We start from the raw sequence: 18,237 nt of genomic DNA, 5'->3' as shown, positions 1-18,237 counted from the left end.
AATTTGAAAAAACTATCTTCCTAATTTGAGCTGTCAGAATCAGATGATTATGCTAATTATTTTTTCACATTAGTCTGAATAGAACTCTAATTATATTGAAAAAAAAAAAACCACCTAAACCTACAGAGCAGTTATTTTGTCATCTCACTAACAGGCTTTTAACCCTTTAATGTCCCCAAGTGATTACAAGTTGAATTATTATATAGCTGTATGTTTTATAATATTATATGAAAAAGCTGCAGTAAGGGATATGTATATAAAAATATAGAAAGATACCTTTTAAAAGCTACCAAGCTTTAATGTGAAGCATTTATGCTCTGCTTCCACATTACTCGGACAATGTGTTTCCTTTCCCTGTCAGTTTAGAAGGTATTATTTGTCACCTACTTTCCAGCTTTTCTCAGACACTTTACATACTGTATTTACACCCCAAATCATCTCCTTACTAGGATTTAGTTTTGTAACAGTTTAAGTAAATTTGGTCAATCTCTTTCCCAGACAGGCCTTTGTTGCCACGTGCCAAGTCCTGCAGCCTGTGAGTTGGATCCAGCTGATCCAAAGAGCCTCTCACATGACCCAGGACAAGGTTAGGTAACCAACCATCTGCTTAAGCAAGTCAGCAAAACACAGTTTGCCACCTTAACTAAAAAAGAAGCTATTTCAGGCAAGATACACCAGCTCATGAGCTAACAACCCCCCTGCAATTTCCCAGGAAAAGTACAGAAAACCCTCCCTGCAAGTAAAAAGGGGTGCAAGGAACAAGCCCATCAGAATTGCCCGTCCATATCTGTCCTGAAAAATCTCCACATGCAGGACATCTGAAATTCTAAACTCTTCACAAAGGCACAAGAAGGCAAAATAAAACATCTGTGCTGAATTCTTTACGAATTTCTAGTCATCATCAGTTTGTAAGACAAAATTCTATCAGAAAAAAATAGCAAAATTAATGTAGTTTAATTTTATAATTAAACAACTTTAATTTATAGAAACAATAGATTTTATTTCCTCTCCAATTAAAATATGTTCGTTATGCCTAATAACACTGTGGTTACATTAATAACAGTTTAGTTATAAAACAAAAAACAACAGAAAGCAGCCTTCTGTTATAAATTATTTTTTTTCCAGGTGAGAATCAAATACACTGATCAAGGAACAACTGGGTTGCACTTTATTTTACATATTCATTACATTACATAGCACAGATTAAAAAAAAATAGAAAAGGTAGATATTAAATTTCTGTGTATTTGATTTAAAACTTTTACCATGTGAAAAACTATATTCTGTATATTTATATTCTAAATCTTTTAGTGTGTAGAACTCAAAAGTATATACACAGAACATAGTACTCCACAAAACAAGGAAGTCACATAATAAAGAAGAGTAACCATAAAACAGCTGTACTAAAATACAAAGCTGTGATACTTTTTTTAACTGGAAATGGAGGCTCAGTCCAGTAGGAAAACGTTTGAGTATTTTAAGGTGACTCTCATTAGAATAGTCCTTAACTTGCCCACTCCTCTCACGAAGGGCACAAGGTGCATAAAATCTCCTTCATCGCTGTTGAGTTCTCAAAAATCAATGAAATTAATGTACATTTTATATACAGAGGGATTTTTGTGGAAAATGGATGGCTAAAACTTCAGTTTACTGAAGCCAATTCCTACATCTAAACCCGAAAAAATAGACAAGGAGACACATATCAAAACAGACAAACTTACAAAGCAGAAGAAGTAAACAGAAGGTGAAGTGTTCAGCAGCAGGTTTGTGTGTATATTCTGAATTATGTCACAACCACAGTCAGAGAAATAATATTTTCAATCTTACATAACATTTTTAAGAAGTTAAAATCTCAGCTATAATACACATGTATACAACAGCATTTTAAATTAAATTACTCACAAATTTTATACAGGGACAGGCTCTTTATACAACTGTATTTGCATTAACTTCAGTCATACAGAGTCCTACCAAAGTGAAGCAAAGGAATGATCACATAAAGGATTGCATCATTTGGGCTTTCAGCCTATGAACTCAAGTTACAAAATATACAGATTTACCTTTTTATATTGCTTTTTACGTACAAAAAAATTCACTTCAGAAAAATAATTTAAATAATTTTTGAAGTGTTAAAACACGTAGAGTTTGACAGCAGAAAAATCTAAATACTGCCATATGGTTACATCTTGGAATTAACTGCATTTTTAACATTACATTGCACATATTTAAAGCAATAAAGCAGGAAACTTTTGCATTCCTAGTGCTGTGTATTTCACTAATACATAAAAATGTCCTGTTTTCTCGTAATATCTGTACGACACAGAGGGCATTCACTAAGTACTTGAGCACATTCCTTACAGGCAACTAAGTGACCACAGGGAATGAAGACAACTGACACATCTTTAGCCATACAGATTTTACAAAGCTTTTCTTCCTGCAAGCGTCTTAACTTCTCTTCAGTGCTCAGGTCTGAGGAAAATAAACACACAAAAAGAAGTTAACACACTTAGTAACAATCAATCTCATTCTTTTCTTTTCTCTTTACACACAAGGACAATGTTTTCTTCATATGATTTAAAGGTCACACCCTTAAAAAGAACAAAATAAAATATTACAAGAGAGAGGAATCCCAGCTGCAGCATGGAATCCTCTTTTTTTTCCCCTTCTCATCTTGTTACATCTCCCAAGCCAATACAAGCAGGGAGTTTAGCTATCTATATCTGTAAGAGCTTGAAACCAAAATAATATCCAGCTGCACTGCAAGTTCTTTTTGCCCATAATGTCCATTAGAAATCTTATTTAAAGGAGTAGGTTGGTAAGATCTCTGCCTACCATGCCACCCATATGCTTGTCTTAAATTACAAGTCTCCTGAATCAGAATTCCTGGGTTTGGTCTATTTGCAGAGTGCACCACAAGGGCTTTCTGAGCATGACTTGCACATCCCAGCAAAGCTGGAACACAAATAACTGAAAAGAAACACTGTTTAGAAGTACGATTCTTCTCATTGGCCAAGAAGGAAAATGCTTCTACCCCAAGCAAAATTATATACTGAAAAATAACCAATCCCCTACTAAGACTTTTTCATACTGAGCACACTGTATCACTGTGTCCATTTCGTTTTGCCACAAGATACCCCACACCTATAGTTAGTCTTGCTTTCACATGTAATTGTCACAATTTTGGCTTTTTTGTTAGCACATATAACCTTTCCCAAAAGCACACTAGACTTTCAGTATTACACATTTCTGAGGTACTAATATTACTTATTTTATAAATTATACTTATAAATGCTGCTACACTCAAATATTTTAACACCCTCTTTGTTCAGTTTTTTGAATATCCAAACACAAATCCCTTGAATTTTAAGTTACAATACTGTAACTTCACCTTAGGTAAGGCTGGGATCAGAGGGTAGGATAAACAGATAACAACAAAAAGTATTTCACAGACTAAAGAGCTGATATGAAAGTACACACAGAGGTTTTGTAATTGAATAAGCTCATCTTGCTCAACTGGGATTTCATTTGGTTCTTCTTCCCTTGTATTTTCTTTCTGAGCACTTAAGTCTGCTACCAGATCCTCAACAGATGTGTGACTTTCTCCAGTCATCTGCAATCTCTTTTCCATGGTGTTCCTAATCTCAGACAAACTGAAACCCATGGCTATGGCACTTTGTACCAAAGGATTCTGTAAGAGATCATCTAAAACAAGAAATTAAAAAAAAAAAATAAAAACAATTTAACAAGGATGAACCTAATTATTGGACAGTATTCACTACAGTACTCTAAGAGATGTTTCCAAATACGTAGCCAAAGGAACCATATTTCCAATTTGAGAATTTTGCTACTTGTAGGTATTTGGTAACATTAGTTTTAATTCAGTTCAGGGAAGAAAAAAAAATCATACATTTGTTGAGAGAAACCAATAAACAATTTGAATTTATAAAACCAAAACACAGCACCATCAGCAAGCAAGCAGGTCTATCCATGGTAAGACACAACACTACTTTGGGAAAACATTTTTCAGCATGTTGGACCTTCCCCTTCCTCTTACTTATCAAAACTGTTCAAAGAGTAAAAATTTTTAACCCAATTTTCACACTCATAAATGAGCAGTGTGAAAGATTTCTTAAATAGGTTTTGTGTCTCATTCCCAGGGAATGAGAGCAACAGCTCTGATTCCCTGGGATGAAGCTGCTTGACTGCCCTCCTACTACCCCTTTAACTGTCCAGTCTTTTTATTGCTTGGTATTTGTGAAAAGCATTGCAGGAATGTGAAATACTGGAACACATAACAAACTACTTCAGCTTTCTCAGTTTCCTAGTCCTTGCCATTTAAGAGCCCAACTCTTCCTGCCCCATGAAAAAGGATTCAGTTCAGTATTCTTTAACATCCATCACACAGCACTGCTAATTCAATGCTTGATGAACACTCACTAGCTGCCAGACTGCATCCTATACATTCTTCTTCCATGGTTCAGCAATCTCTACTTTACAATATTTACCAAACCATGATTCTATTTCCCCTGAGAGAAATAAAATTATTCTGCAGTTCTTTAGAAGCAACGAAGCAATGGAAGAGTATCATCCAACAATTTGCCTGTCATGCTTTATTTAAAAATGTAACAGGGTTATTTTTAAATTTAACTATTTCCTTCACTATATATTCAAATATGGATATTCCAAAATAGGGGGAAATACCTTTAGGAAGTATGGTCCCTTCAGCAGCTTCTGTCTAAAAGTGAAATACAAAAAGACAAAATTATGATTCTGAAGAAGTAGAAGGAAACCTATACAGTTACAAAACAGAAAATAGCTATTTGATCTCAATTATTTGTTAAATCCACTCTGAACAATTGCAAAATGATCAGTATTTTGTTATCTCTTTCATTCTGTTTGTAACAAGAAAAGAAAATTTATCTGGTTTTATTCATCATAAGCCTTAGGTTCCCAGGGTATAAAACAAATGGCACTTGTTCAGTACCCAATATACAACATATACAGAGTACCCTGGCTTTGTTTCATGATCCAGCTACAGAGAACTGGGAGACTGTAAACTCTGATTGACAGAACCAAAACACACTTTGATGTCTTTCACTTTCTGCCATTGAAAAAAGCAGCAGGAGGATTAAATGACAGATACATAAGAAGAGTAACTTCATATGAAAATTATGTTAAGACTTTTTCCTCTTTTAACAAAACTATTAATAAGCAAGACACTTACTGTTGGATCACTACATGCGTCTCTTAAGTGAACATTATTTATAAATTCTATCCCCTTTTCCTTGCTCAAAAACTTGCACCTAAAAATGAAAATATTTAGTTTTACTAAAACCACATAAGAAGCAAAAATTTATTACGTAACTTTGGAAGCTTTGATAAATTTCCTACATCATTCAGAATGCTTGCTTTTAAAATCTCTAATGTTTAGTCAACATCTGTGATGTTATTGAAACATTTCTAGAAATACCTTAATCGCTTAAGCAGTACTTTTCTTTCTCACTTTTTTGGTGAAACAGAAAGCTGAAGAGTTATTGGCCATGACAGCTCATGCCACAGGTTTAAAAAGGTAAAGACCAATTAAAACCAAACACTATGTTAAATTGCTGGTTCTTTTAGCCTTTTGCAACCAAAGCAGTCACTGGTAAGACAGGTGCCTTACATGCTTTCTTTCCCTATTTTCCAGCCAGTCTTAGCCACTGGGCAGAGCTCTTCCCTACCAGAAGATGTAGGGAATGCCACAACTCCTTGGTAACAGTTCTCCAGCTCCACCTCACCTTCGGGGACACAGACAGCAGCTGTGAGACTGACACTGCCACTGCCGTGCCAACAAACCCCCAAACAGGACACTTAATGACCTGAGAAGATCTAATCAAATCTGACATAGTTTAAGCAACCTAAACCAAAATCAAACCCAAACCAAGAGGAGTGAAATGTAGCAAGAAAACACATCTTAACCATTTGCTGCACCAAGCCAAAAACTTGGAATTGTATCTCTTTCGAGTGGCAGAGGCTAATAATTAAAACCTGCCTGTACCACTATTGGAAAAGGGAACAGCTAATATATAAATACCAATCTCAAACTTACAGAGAGCCTTTCACCACAAAAGAGTAATTTGGTAGCAAACACATAAAAGACATTGATTTTATCAATGTTACATAAGTAACTGAGACTTTGTACTTGGACAGCTTCTGTCCACTTGCAAGAATTACTCAGTCATATACTGTTCTTCCTTTCCTCAAAACAGATTTAAGACAACATTGTCAGCCTTTCTAAAAAGCGCTTCTGGGTCTGGAATCCTTCATCCTTTAAAATTACACAGAACTGTGTTTTGAATTCCACGCCACTGCTGAGTTCTTCAGCTTTGTTTGCACTGTGACAGAAGCTTTGTCATTTTGTATCCTGGTATAAGTTACAAACATTGACGTGTATGGAGCTAATAAGATAACCATTAGAATGTAGCACTTGGATAATAAGAAGAAAAATCAGATACATATTCACAAAACTACATAATTCTTCTTGCTGAGACACCAGTTAAGTCCAGACACAGAGATCTTCCCTTCCTTTTAATAATGCCTACAAATAAGCCAACATAAAATTATTTTCATAAATTTAAACATTAAGCCATAATCAACCTTCTGAAACCTTTATTAGTATGCTCTGTCATTAAAATGCAACATACTGTAAATAAGACTCAGACATGCACCAAGAAAACAGTAAAAAATGCCTTACCCAGGAAACCATTTGGCATGTTGATCCCATGGATCTTCATTTTCCTTCCATTCTTGCAATCCTCCACCACAGTGGAAACACACAACATGATCACCATTGCCTGAGGAAACACACAAGAATTTCTAGTAAGCATAACATTAAGTTTTCAAATAACATGTTACACTATTAAGAAATAAAATGTTTAGTTTACTGATTTGCAATTTCAACTAAAAGGAGCTCCATTTTAACGGAGGACAACACACATGATTTAAACCAAATGTTCAGGAGAGAACTGAGCTTAAAAAAATACGAAATAAGAGTAGCATGAAGTTTTCCTGAATTTTATTTTAGTAAGTAAGTATAGATCAAAAGCTAAAAATAATCTATTATTAAGTAACTCCATCCAATGGTAAACAAGCCCTGAAGATAGCCACAAAGCATTAGGGATGTTTACGTCTTTTTGGTCCTTCATTTCCATGTTAAGTTCATCAGGCCCTATGCAGTAGTAGCATAACCAGCTGAGGAGAATTGCATTCTCTCTTTTCTAGCACTATGTCTACTGTAATCCAAGACAGAGTAACACAATTCTGGCAAATCATTGCATATTAGAATTTTTAAAAATGCCCTTTTTTCCATAACAAGACATTTTCTCATAGGAATTCTCAAAGGAATTGTAATTCCTTTGTAAAAGGTATTAGCCATTCTAAGGTCTGGCTTACCTACGCTGTAGAACCCAGCTTCTGCAAGTTGCTCCTTGTCAACAGGATATATCCAAGACAAAAATGTTTGTAAACGTCTTCCATATTTTGCCATAGATGGATTCCTTGGGTGCTGTGCATTGTTCAGGCCACTTATCCCAAATTCATCAGGAATGGATTCACTTGGAACATTTCCAACATCCCGGCCCAGTACAAAAAGGCATTTGGGAAAATGCCTCTTGTGTTCTGACCAAGCTCTGTCAGTGGGTTCCCAGTTCTTCAGTTTTCCACCACAACAAAAACATGCCACTTGATCACCAACACCTGTATAATAAAATCCAGCATTAGCTAATTCCTGTGGGGTCAATTGGTCATTGAGGGGCCAGTTGTGAAAAGACTTTAATCTTGTTTCTTCGCTGCACATAGCAGGGTTCCTAGGATACAAAGTATCTGACATATCCACAACCTGCCTAGTTCTCAACAGGTAATCTGCCTCCACGTCAGCATCATCCAGGGCACACAGGAGGGCTGAATTGCTGGAACCATTTTCAGTTCTGTGCCGGTAGTTCTGGCCTACAGGATCCACATCATCTTCCAGAAAAGCAGAGTCAGTAATAAATTTGCAGTTTGGGGAAAGCTGTTTGTGTCTCTCAACTGCAGAATCCCCAGATGCCCATCCTTCAGTAGTTGCATGGCAACTGAAGCACTCCACTTTGTCACCTTCTCCAGTGTACACAAAGCCAGCTCGTGCCAGTGCTAAGGGTGACACCGGACAGCCAAGGGGAAATCCAACAAACGTTCCCAGTCGACAGCGTTCCTGTGCCCATTCCTGGCCACAGCCAGTGTCTGGAGCGGCACAGTCCGAATTATGGGGGACATTACACGTCATCTCTGCATAGGCAGAGCTCTCCTTCAGGTTTCCTAAACAAAGAATATCTGTTTTAGTTTCACAGAGAGAAGGACAGATCACACTCATACACAAACTGGAAACTGGTTAAATTCAACTACCACCCTTTATGTATTAAAACGACTCTTCCTCTTCCCTCCCATCTCAGCCATTATGTGCCACACAGAGGCAAACACCATAACACTAAAACCAAAATAATTTTAAAAATATGTAAAGAAAGGCAGAAATATCAAGATGTTTGACAGGCCTATAAACATTTACCTGGAAAACACACCGGTTTATAGCTTTAAAAGCTATAAAAATAAAATATTTAACAAAACTTCTGAGTAAAACCCTGCCAAAAGGCTTCTGAACCTGAAATACAAAGTTATTCAATTTAAAATACAGGTCTGAACCAGACCATTTTTGCAAGATTTTAGAGCCCACTTCTCAAGCACAACTACCTATTATCCCCATATGAAGGCCATGACCCCCACCTCATTTAAAAAAAACAAACCAAAACAAAACAAAAAAACCCCAACCAAAGAAACAAAAACAACCCCTTTTGTACTTCTGCTATACTGTAAAGACATACCTCAATTTATCTTTGAGCAAAATATCTTGTGAAATTAACTACTAGGTGTTTCACTAGGTCATTTTAAGAATGAGCTGTGCACTGCTTTCAAGATCAGTGTCTTGGCATTAATGTTCATGCCCAGCACATTGCTTCCACTTTTCCATGCCCTACCTACACCCTCTTACCAAAAACTCCTGAGTCTCTGCTATCACCTCAGATTTTCCTCCCTTCCCTTCCTGAAGGACTGTCATTCTTCTTACCACCTGTTGCACATTCCTATTCCTCCCTACACTTTCCCAGGGTATCAACTGCTAGTCCTGCCCCATGTCCTTTCTGCAGAAGGCTGCTAAGGGAGCTCAGACAAGCCCCATCTCTCCCGAGGATGAAAGGAATCAACTTGGCTACAGCAGGTCTTGTGCAAGAACCACAAACTGTCACAGTCATTGCCTTCATCCCAGTATGGATGAAATCAGAGCACAGTAAAACTTCACCCCTTGTCCAGACAAGTGCAGTGACATTATTGACTTAGAAAGTCTTGGTGATTGCTCATACACATCTCAAAGTGGTAAATTAAATTATTGTGAGACTGCCCAAATCAAATTCTTAGCACAAAGCAGCAATAATTCAGCAATTAGCAAAAAGGAAGAACAGAATACGTATTTATTTGAACAAGTGTCCTTCTCCATTTTCCACGTGAATCCTGAAATACATCTATTTCCAGTCCTCATCTAAGTTAGGCGAGCAGGCAAAAATTCAGCTTCCTCAATGCCTGCATTAATATTGATTATACTTTCTGTGAGGTCAGTGCAGATGTTATAATCATAACAGTTGCTTATATAAAACCAGATTTAGTTTCTACATGAAGGACAAAAGCATTTTTAGAGTTCAGAAGGGAGAGGGGGAAATTAAAATGCCCGTGCATTGCGGGATTGCTGCATCCTCTGCCAAGATGACAAAGATAATTAACATACAAGCAGGTGGAGAAAATGTGACGTTAGAGACCCAGCATGAGTGCTTCATGTAATCACAAGACTTCCCAGCACCAGCTTTAATTCCTTCTGTATGTCAGCTCATGACTAATGTAATGACACTAGAAATTATACTGTAGCTTTCTGGTTTAGCTTAGCAAACTCAAAAATAGCCTCTAAATAAATTACACTGACTGACCAACAAATCTGACCTATATGCTTGTTTTGACTTTGAAGGGCAAAAAACCCCAAACAAGTAATTACACGTAGTAATATGAAAGCTGACACAAAGCATGTATTTTTATATACACATATATTGAAAACAAGTGGATTTTCATAACAGAAGTTTAAAAGTTCATGTTTACTTCCTTTTAAAATTGTATTTTAAAGCCTCTAGAACTGTGTCTGTAAAGATCTCAAGTGACCTTATGCATCTATCATCACTACTACTACACTGCATTCATAACAGAACTGGTATTACTTACAAACAGTTAGCTGCATACTACTTTTCTTATCTGATGCCTGAAACACTTCCTACAAGAACACAAAGCCCACCTCACATCCTTCAGAGATTCCTCAAACTGTCCATTGACAAAACCAAAACAAATGCATATGCTTCCACTGTACGACTGGCAGTGTCTTCATTTCTATTTTGTTTATACAGAAATTAGTTCAGGATCAGTGAAAAAACTCATCTTATTTAAATTTTTGCATATTAACTTTTCCGGTTTATATTTACTTCATAATCAGAATAAAGTCTCTATATCCCTGTTTGATAACTGTAGCAAATAAGAGACGATCTACCCAGCCAGTCTCTGTAATTTGCCCTCCCTGTCCTTGGTGAAATCAGAGGTAAAGACAACAGTGAAGCCTGACAGAGCTCAAGAATTTACACAAAGATCACCCTTGGTTTGTGCTTTTTCTGTTCCTCACGTTGTATTCCATGATCACATATTACAATGATTACTATAATATATGAAGTTCAAAAACAACTATGACAGAATTATTTATGCCCCCACTTCTCACAAACTACCTACATGTTCTGTTGAGAGCACCACTTATCTGCTCCCATATCAGAACTCACCTTAGAATCTCCCATCCTTAAAGAAAAAATAAGTCTGATAGAATAGTATCATATCCAAAGACCCCACCCTATACACAATGCATTCATCACTAAGAACACTGAGATTATCAGCTTTATTCTTTCAGTTTGTTCTAGAGTGATATGAATTCTTCAATACTTCTCTTAACACAGTGAATAAAAAAGCTGGACAAATCCCTCACAGGGATCCAGCAGCTTTAATGATGCTCCATCCACCTTATGATGGAACCTTTCCTTACAACAGCTCCTCCAAACACAGCTGGTTTACATTTCAGTATAATATTATCTATGAGGAAAGTCATTAACATATTCATTAAGCATTGAGGCAAACTCCTTGCTTGGGTAAGTACTGTTTTATATACAACATTAGTACTACTTTAAATGCAGCATCAAGTTCAATTATTTCTATTTCAAACAAGTGTTAAAAAAAACTATTCAAAGTGTAAAATTACAACTAGTTCGGGAATAGTATTTCTGCACAGGTATTTTAACAGTTGCCTTACTCCAGTTAGTTGGAATAATGATTTAAAGCAATATCCTGCATCATAACAGTGCTCAGACAGGTATTACCTGCAGAAGAAAAATGACTGAAGGTAAATTTTTGAATAGTTTATGGCTAAGAAACGTAATTTCACAAAAATCAGCCACCTAAGACAGGTATAAAAGACTTTATAATACATACCAGCAGCAAACCTGAGTTCAGAGTATGTATGCAGAGGTTAATTAAGCCTTTCTGCATAGGTTTTAATTAAGCACATGTGAATCAAAAGTAGAACATCCAGAAATGTTAAAGATCATCTTCACTTATAAAACCTAGCTATTTTAACTATTATTGAAGCATTAAATATTTCCTTATACAGTGAGTAAACAAAATCTATTTTAGCCTGAAAGGCTTCCAGAAGCTGAGTCAAGTTTAATCCTACTTTTAAAGATCTGAAGGCAATTTATCACAAGACACCACCCATTTCCAAGCCAAAGTACCCATTTAGATAGTTCATTGATTATGTTTCAGCAGAAGAGATAAAAACAAAAATTTATAGAAAAAAATGTTAACGTATTCAAAATGCAAAATTTTATACTGTGGTTCTGCAAAAAAACCCATTATTAATTCAGCTTAAAGAATATTAACAGGTACGATTTCATGCAAAAATATGACATTATCATATTACCTAGATCTGAAATACTTTGAAGGAAAAGTACAGAACCCACTGTCCCTTTCAAGTATATTTTATTAGATATGGTTATTTCTAGCCCTAACCCTAAAAGAGATTGGCATTTTAAGGAGTTATTTTTAACTCTTCCACATGACAAGCATGGCAGTAACCTCCAAATGAGAAATCTACTTTCACAGCCTCATGTTCCTGACCAAAGGGTACATAAACATGGAGCTTCTACCCCTTGCCTTGCTGACTGTAAGAGCAATATTAGTGTTTATTGTTGACTGAATTTTGAAATGTGAGTAGTGCACCAAGTAAATATCAAAGAGAACATACTGTACTGGCTGACACACAGATTATGCACATGTCACTTCAATGAACTTCAGTTTCTGCCTGCTCAGCTGCAACTAGATCAAGGAAGGTGCGTGCTGCTAACTGGAAGTGTACTTATAAGGATTAAAACCACGACAAACACAGGATTTTTTTGAACAGTCTTTACAAATTTTAGCATATTTACATCTAATTATCAGTAGCAATTTTTAAAAAAATTCTGCCTAGAGATATTTTACTTTATTTTAGAAAGAGGGTGTGTGTGTCTACAGAATGCCTCTTGATTCAGTGCCAAAGGTTACATAACCCATCAGCTCAGCTTCATCTGTCTGTTCTTCAGACAGGTCCTACTTAGCCTCCCACCAGGGTCAGTCATCCCAGGAAGTCAGTCAGCTGCTCAAGGTTACAGTAAGCTATTATATCCTCCTAATTTTTTACCTTAGTCACAAAGACTCACACTCTCCCCATCTTTGAAAACTACATTACCAGGCCAACAGAAACATACCATTCTGAGAATTGTTTTCACATTGTACTTTTCTTCATGAAGAAGTAATATGGGTACGGAATAGAGCAATAAACAAGAAAAATGGATTCGTGGCAAGGCTCTCCATAGATAAGAGTGGGACAAATTTGCATCTGCTAAGGGCAGAGAAAAAAAAGGAATTGTTTTTGTGAACTTGCAAGTTAAATGTCTACAGAAGAACTGTAGCTGTATGTATGAGAATGAAAGATTAAATATCAGCCACTATAGCAAAAACTGTCATGCTGTAGCCTAAGTAAGTTACTGTTCCTTTGGCTAAGGAACAAAAAAATTACCCAGTCAACAGGGGTTAGTAAGGAGAACAGCCAACAATAAAAAATGCCCATCAAAACTTGCAGTGCCCTGAGTATGAGCCGTGCTTCAGGTTTAGTGCTACATCCTTTTACAAATCCTTTAAAGAAAAATACTTGAAAACAGGGCTTCTTTCATCAGGGAGATGTAATGATATGGTGCTTTAGCTACAGCATGATTAATGCCACAGCAAAACTGCTGAGCCTCCTGCATTCTAAAGCCCAGTTGCAAAAGCACCCAAGATCAGGGGGGCCGGCGGCTCCTGCCTCACCCCTGCCAAGGGCGTTCCCTGCCCCAGACAGGGCTCCTGCCCAGCCAGCTGAGCTCATGGCACAGCCACTCCACTGCAGCCTGGGGCAGAAACAGCACCCTGATATTTCCTGCTCTCACTGGCATGAATGGTTTGCTATTAAAGAATGAGAAGAATCTGCATATATCTTTTAAGTATGTACATGCATATGTATTTAGACAAATACCATCTTGTAACCTTGGAAATCTGTCCTGAATTATCCTCTGTATTTTAATCTTAAATTCGAATTGGGGATTAATTCTAATTATAATATTGCACCAAAAATGAAAGTTGCACCTGTTGAAAACACTCTGCTTGCCTTTCTATTTAATAAGAAACTCTCCAAAACATAGAAGGAGAAAGACAATGATCTGCAAGATAGGTGCAGCTTCATTTTACATTTTTTATGATAAGAGTGACACTCCATTCAAGCTTTGCAGCATGCCTTCTTCAGTCTTAACAGCCTTTTAATCTTCACACACGGCTACTTTTTTCGTGTTCATAAATCTTCCTATTTCTAGAGCCTGACTTTCAATCACCACGTCCAGAATATTTTGGATTAGAACTCTATGAAAAAGACCACATGCTATGAAAAATAAAAAGCAGCAAAAGACTGTATGCTGTTAGTAGTTGCTGAAACAAAAAAATACAAAAGGTACTTACAATAGTTCTCCCTAAGAAATTAGTATCCAATTAGACCAAGTATAGCAATAGATTAATCAAAGCAGATACTGGTTTCATCCCTATTTTCCAACAATCTTTAGAACAAATTCCAGTATTTACATTCCTGTTGATAGAAAAAAAACCAGAGGTTAAAAAACTTCTTTTTCACATAACCTTCTGAAGGCACAGCTTCAAAACTATGACCAAAAAAACGTTTTAAAATTCTCTTTCGGTCAAGAAATCCAAATTAAAATATATTCTTAAATTGAAAGAGTCTGAGGTCAGGGAAAGTCTAAGGTGTAGATGTTTTACTAAAACTATCAAGGCACATAAATTGGAGATACTCCAGAAAATCCAAAGAAAACAAAACAAAATCCTGGAATTAAAAACTAGAGGGCAGCAAAAAGGAGAAAAACTGTAACAGCAGATAGAATAAAATCCCATGATCCAGACTTCTCTCTCCTAGGAAATTCTGTATCTGATTACAAGTTGGGATTTTCTGGAACTCTTCAGCTCCCTAGTGCTGTCTCACCCACCCTGGGAGGACAGCAACAGATACAGAAGCCCTATCACAGGTACACACTGCAATGAAATCCATTTTCATACTTCTAAAAATCGAGATATGATCACATTTTTTTTTTTTACTTTTCTGATGACAAACACAAGTCTGACTCATATCAATGGAAGCAGTCAAAAAATACCACAACCAACCAACCACCCTCATCAGAATTCTTTCACTTTTGCTGCTGGTTACAAAGGGCAAGGTCAGAGGAGGAGCAGAACAATCATTAACTTGTTCCTTTGCCCTTCTTGGCCAACGCTGTGGGTGCCAAGCTTTCTACGGAAGGAAGTAGTTGGGGGTTCTTTAAAGGACTTCAAAGAAAACTGCAAAGCAATCAAGCAGATAGCAGAATGAAGCAATTAAGAAAATGAAAAACATCCAAATAAAAGCTCAATCAACTAAAACTTGTTTTCTTAGAGAGAATACTTCACTGTTATCTTCTCTGTTACGTGGTGATTTACTTCAGGATAAACAATGAGAACATTAAATTAATATATTTCCTACTGCTCTTCATAAAGGTATTAGATTTAAAAAAAAGTATTTGACAAAAAAATGATTTTTCATAGTTGGTTACTTTCCCTTCCAAATTGGTCTATTCTAAGATATTGTTGTTTCAAACTGTTCATTGAAGAAATGAAGCATCCTCCCAGTTAGCTATATGAAGTATAGTAATGAAAACAGCAATGTAAGATTGTAGCAGTGAAGGAGTCATGAAAACAGTCTGCAAACATATTTGTACTTTATAGCAGATACAGATCAATAACAGTTTAACAAGACAGACATTACCCCGACTGAAATGAGTACTTACAACCATTTAGAGGGCTTCTAGCAGGAAGACAGGAGCATCAGACAGTAGTACAGAAGCAGAAATAAACTTAAAGAGAAATATATAAGCGTAAAAGCATAGCCATTGTGCAAAAGAGAACTGCCTGAAGTTTCAATTACAGCTAAAAAAAACATTACCTGACTGAACTTCTCCCTGCAGAATTCTTAAGAACTACTGCGATCTTAACAAAGCAAAACTGAACAAAATCGCATTTTTATTAACAAGAAGCAGAAAGGAAATTCTAGAAAGTCTGATGGGTCTAATAAAAGAAAAATAATAATAGGGTGGGCACGGCTCGGTTCGGGGCAGCCCCGGGCGGCGGCGGCGGTGCCCGTCCCCATGGCAACGCCCCGCCGTGGGACCACCCCGCCGGGTCCGTGAGCGGCCGGTGGGACAGCGGCGGCCCCGCCGGCTCTCGGCACTCCCGGGGCACCGCCGTGAGAGCGGCGCGGGGGCACCGAGCCCCCTGCCCCGGGCGGGGACCCCGCCGAGCCGCGCGGGGCAGCGAGAGCCGCCAGTGCGGGCAGCCGTGCAGCCCGACCCACCCCGGCGTTCCTCCCGGTGCCCCCGGTCCCACCGCTGCCCCGGGCACTGCCGGGCGCGGCGGCGCTCCCCTGACAACTCACCGGACGCGTCCCGTCCCGCTCGGTGCGGCCCCGGCGCGGGAGCCGCTCCCGGTGCCGCACGCTGAGAAGATGGCGGCTCCCGGCAGCCACCGCGCCCCGCGGGTGGGAGCGGCGCCCCCTGCCGGGCCGGTGGGGGCGCGGCAGAGCGGCTCCGGCCGGCGGAGGGCGGCGCGTGGCGGCGGCGGCGGGAACTGCAGGGCGAGCGCCCTCAAACCCCTCAGCCCTCTCAAACCCTTCAGACCTCTCAAACCCTTCAGCCCGCTCAAACCCCTCAGCCCGCTCAAACCCCTCAGCCCGCTCAAACCCCTCAGCCCGCTCAAACCCCTCAGCCCGCTCAAACCCCTCAGCCCGCTCAAACCCCTCAGCCCGCTCAAACCCCTCAGCCCGCTCAAACCCCTCAGCCCGCTCAAACCCCTCAGCCCATTCAAACCCCTCAGCCTCGCACCTCAGCTCCTCTCGTGTCTCCGTCCCCTCAGTGCCCCGGCTCCGCGCTGCCCTCGCCTCCCCTCTCCTCAGCGTCTCCGGCAGCCCCTTCACGTCGCAGCATCTTCTCCAGACAGTTTCTGCTCATCCCAGCGTCCTCTCCTTGCTCTCACGTCTTGTCCGCGCACAATTACAGCTTGTTACGACTTAGATCTGTTAAACTTGAATATATTTTTTACTAGAATTTTCCAAATCGGACACAAAACTCAGGTTATTTTCTTTGATAGTTGTAGCCAAAATCTTCTGCCAGTTATGACTAAGACTAAATGGTCTTGAACATTAAAATATTCCATTACTTTTCTCAATTTTTAGAAGCTCAGGTGCCCTCATGGTTGACCCAATACATTTTAACATAGCCAGGATACTCAGCTGTATGTAGGGGACCTGCTCCCTGTTTATTTTCAAGAAAACTCAGCTACTTGGAGTAACACCCTCAAACTTTTTTGGTTTTCCCATTGTGCGTATGAATAGTAGTGACTTATTTTTCTCAGATCACGTGTCTCCAAAGACTTGTGGAAGATGGTCTGGGACAATTTCAGGAGATGCAATGCAATTATATGATGTACCAGAACATTTGCAGATTCCAGGACTTAGACTGAGACCCTTTTGAATAAGGACTGTTTCTCACTTTGCTGTCCAGCACCTACTAAAACCCCAGTTTGAGTCAAAAAAGAATAACCCACAACCCAGGACTGATATTTACTTATGCATCATATTGGTGATGCAGAGCCTATAAGAAACAAACAGCTCTATTGCAATAGTGAGTCACATCAATCTAAACTCATTTCACATCAGTCCAAAGCCAGATCATTTATTTAAGAATCTTTGCCATAATACAATACAGTAAGAGGTAACACAGCAATGTGAACATGAATATTTAATCTTCTAATTCCTTGTCATACCACATTATTAATACATTCATTAGCAATGATTTTCACAAAGGCCCTTGCTCTGTTGAGGTTTTGATACTTTTCCAAATGAAGCAGATTATTTTTAGAGGTCACAAGGTGTTTTTGCAGTGACCCACTTTCGGGTTTTGATGTCTAAATCAAAAAGTTTGGTAAAAGTTTAAATAAAAAAGCTCTTCTATATATAGAATAACTAGAAAATAAGAAAACGTAATTAAAAAGGAAAACATCAGCAGTAAGGACAAAAATACTCATAAAATCTTTATTTTCTTCCCAAGCTATTTCTTTGTTTTCTGTTGAGTTTAACGAACTTAAAGTGCAGTTTGAATAAAGTCCTGAATGCATCAGTGGAACTGGAAGTGAAATAGTACAGTTGTACTATAAAGTTAATATGAAGCCTTCTGTGACCCAAAACCATTAAAACTAATTGTATTACTTCAAAGTAGTTTTAATATCAATAGAATTGTACAACAGTGACAATTGAGCTACAGAAAGTAACTAAACTTGCAAGAAAATTTTAAGCAATATCTTTGTCAACACCAAGTGGATGTAAACAAGTGTTGCATTTGCTGTATTCCCTCTTTCATTTGAAATGGAATGAACAAAATTGTATCTAAAAT

The 18,237-nt window shown here is 38.2% G+C and overlaps 1 protein-coding gene across 9 annotated transcripts; it reads right to left on the bottom strand.

The window, feature by feature from the left end:
- Positions 1-979: 979 nt before the first annotated feature.
- On the bottom strand, positions 980-16,329 carry XIAP (X-linked inhibitor of apoptosis). Of its 9 annotated transcripts, XM_032702377.1 has the most exons (10): positions 16,227-16,329; positions 14,213-14,336; positions 12,934-13,067; positions 11,445-11,511; positions 7,430-8,329; positions 6,732-6,831; positions 5,223-5,301; positions 4,700-4,733; positions 3,476-3,700; positions 980-2,467 (listed from the first exon to the last, which is right to left on the bottom strand). In XM_032702377.1, the coding sequence occupies exons 5-10, from the start codon at positions 8,295-8,297 to the stop codon at positions 2,274-2,276; spliced, it is 1,500 nt and encodes a 499-aa protein (XP_032558268.1). In that variant the 5' UTR covers positions 8,298-8,329; positions 11,445-11,511; positions 12,934-13,067; positions 14,213-14,336; positions 16,227-16,329; the 3' UTR covers positions 980-2,273. The 9 variants fall into 9 exon arrangements, with proteins under 9 accessions (XP_032558268.1, XP_032558270.1, XP_032558269.1 ...); XM_032702379.1 differs by lacking the exon at positions 11,445-11,511; XM_032702378.1 differs by lacking the exon at positions 12,934-13,067.
- Between the last annotated feature and the right edge of the window lie 1,908 nt (positions 16,330-18,237).

This window comes from Chiroxiphia lanceolata, chromosome 14 (genome assembly GCF_009829145.1).
Source record: "Chiroxiphia lanceolata isolate bChiLan1 chromosome 14, bChiLan1.pri, whole genome shotgun sequence".
NCBI classification, from domain to species: domain Eukaryota; kingdom Metazoa; phylum Chordata; class Aves; order Passeriformes; family Pipridae; genus Chiroxiphia; species Chiroxiphia lanceolata.
Note: the sequence above shows the minus strand (reverse complement) of the source record. Positions and strands in the feature narration are given on the sequence as shown.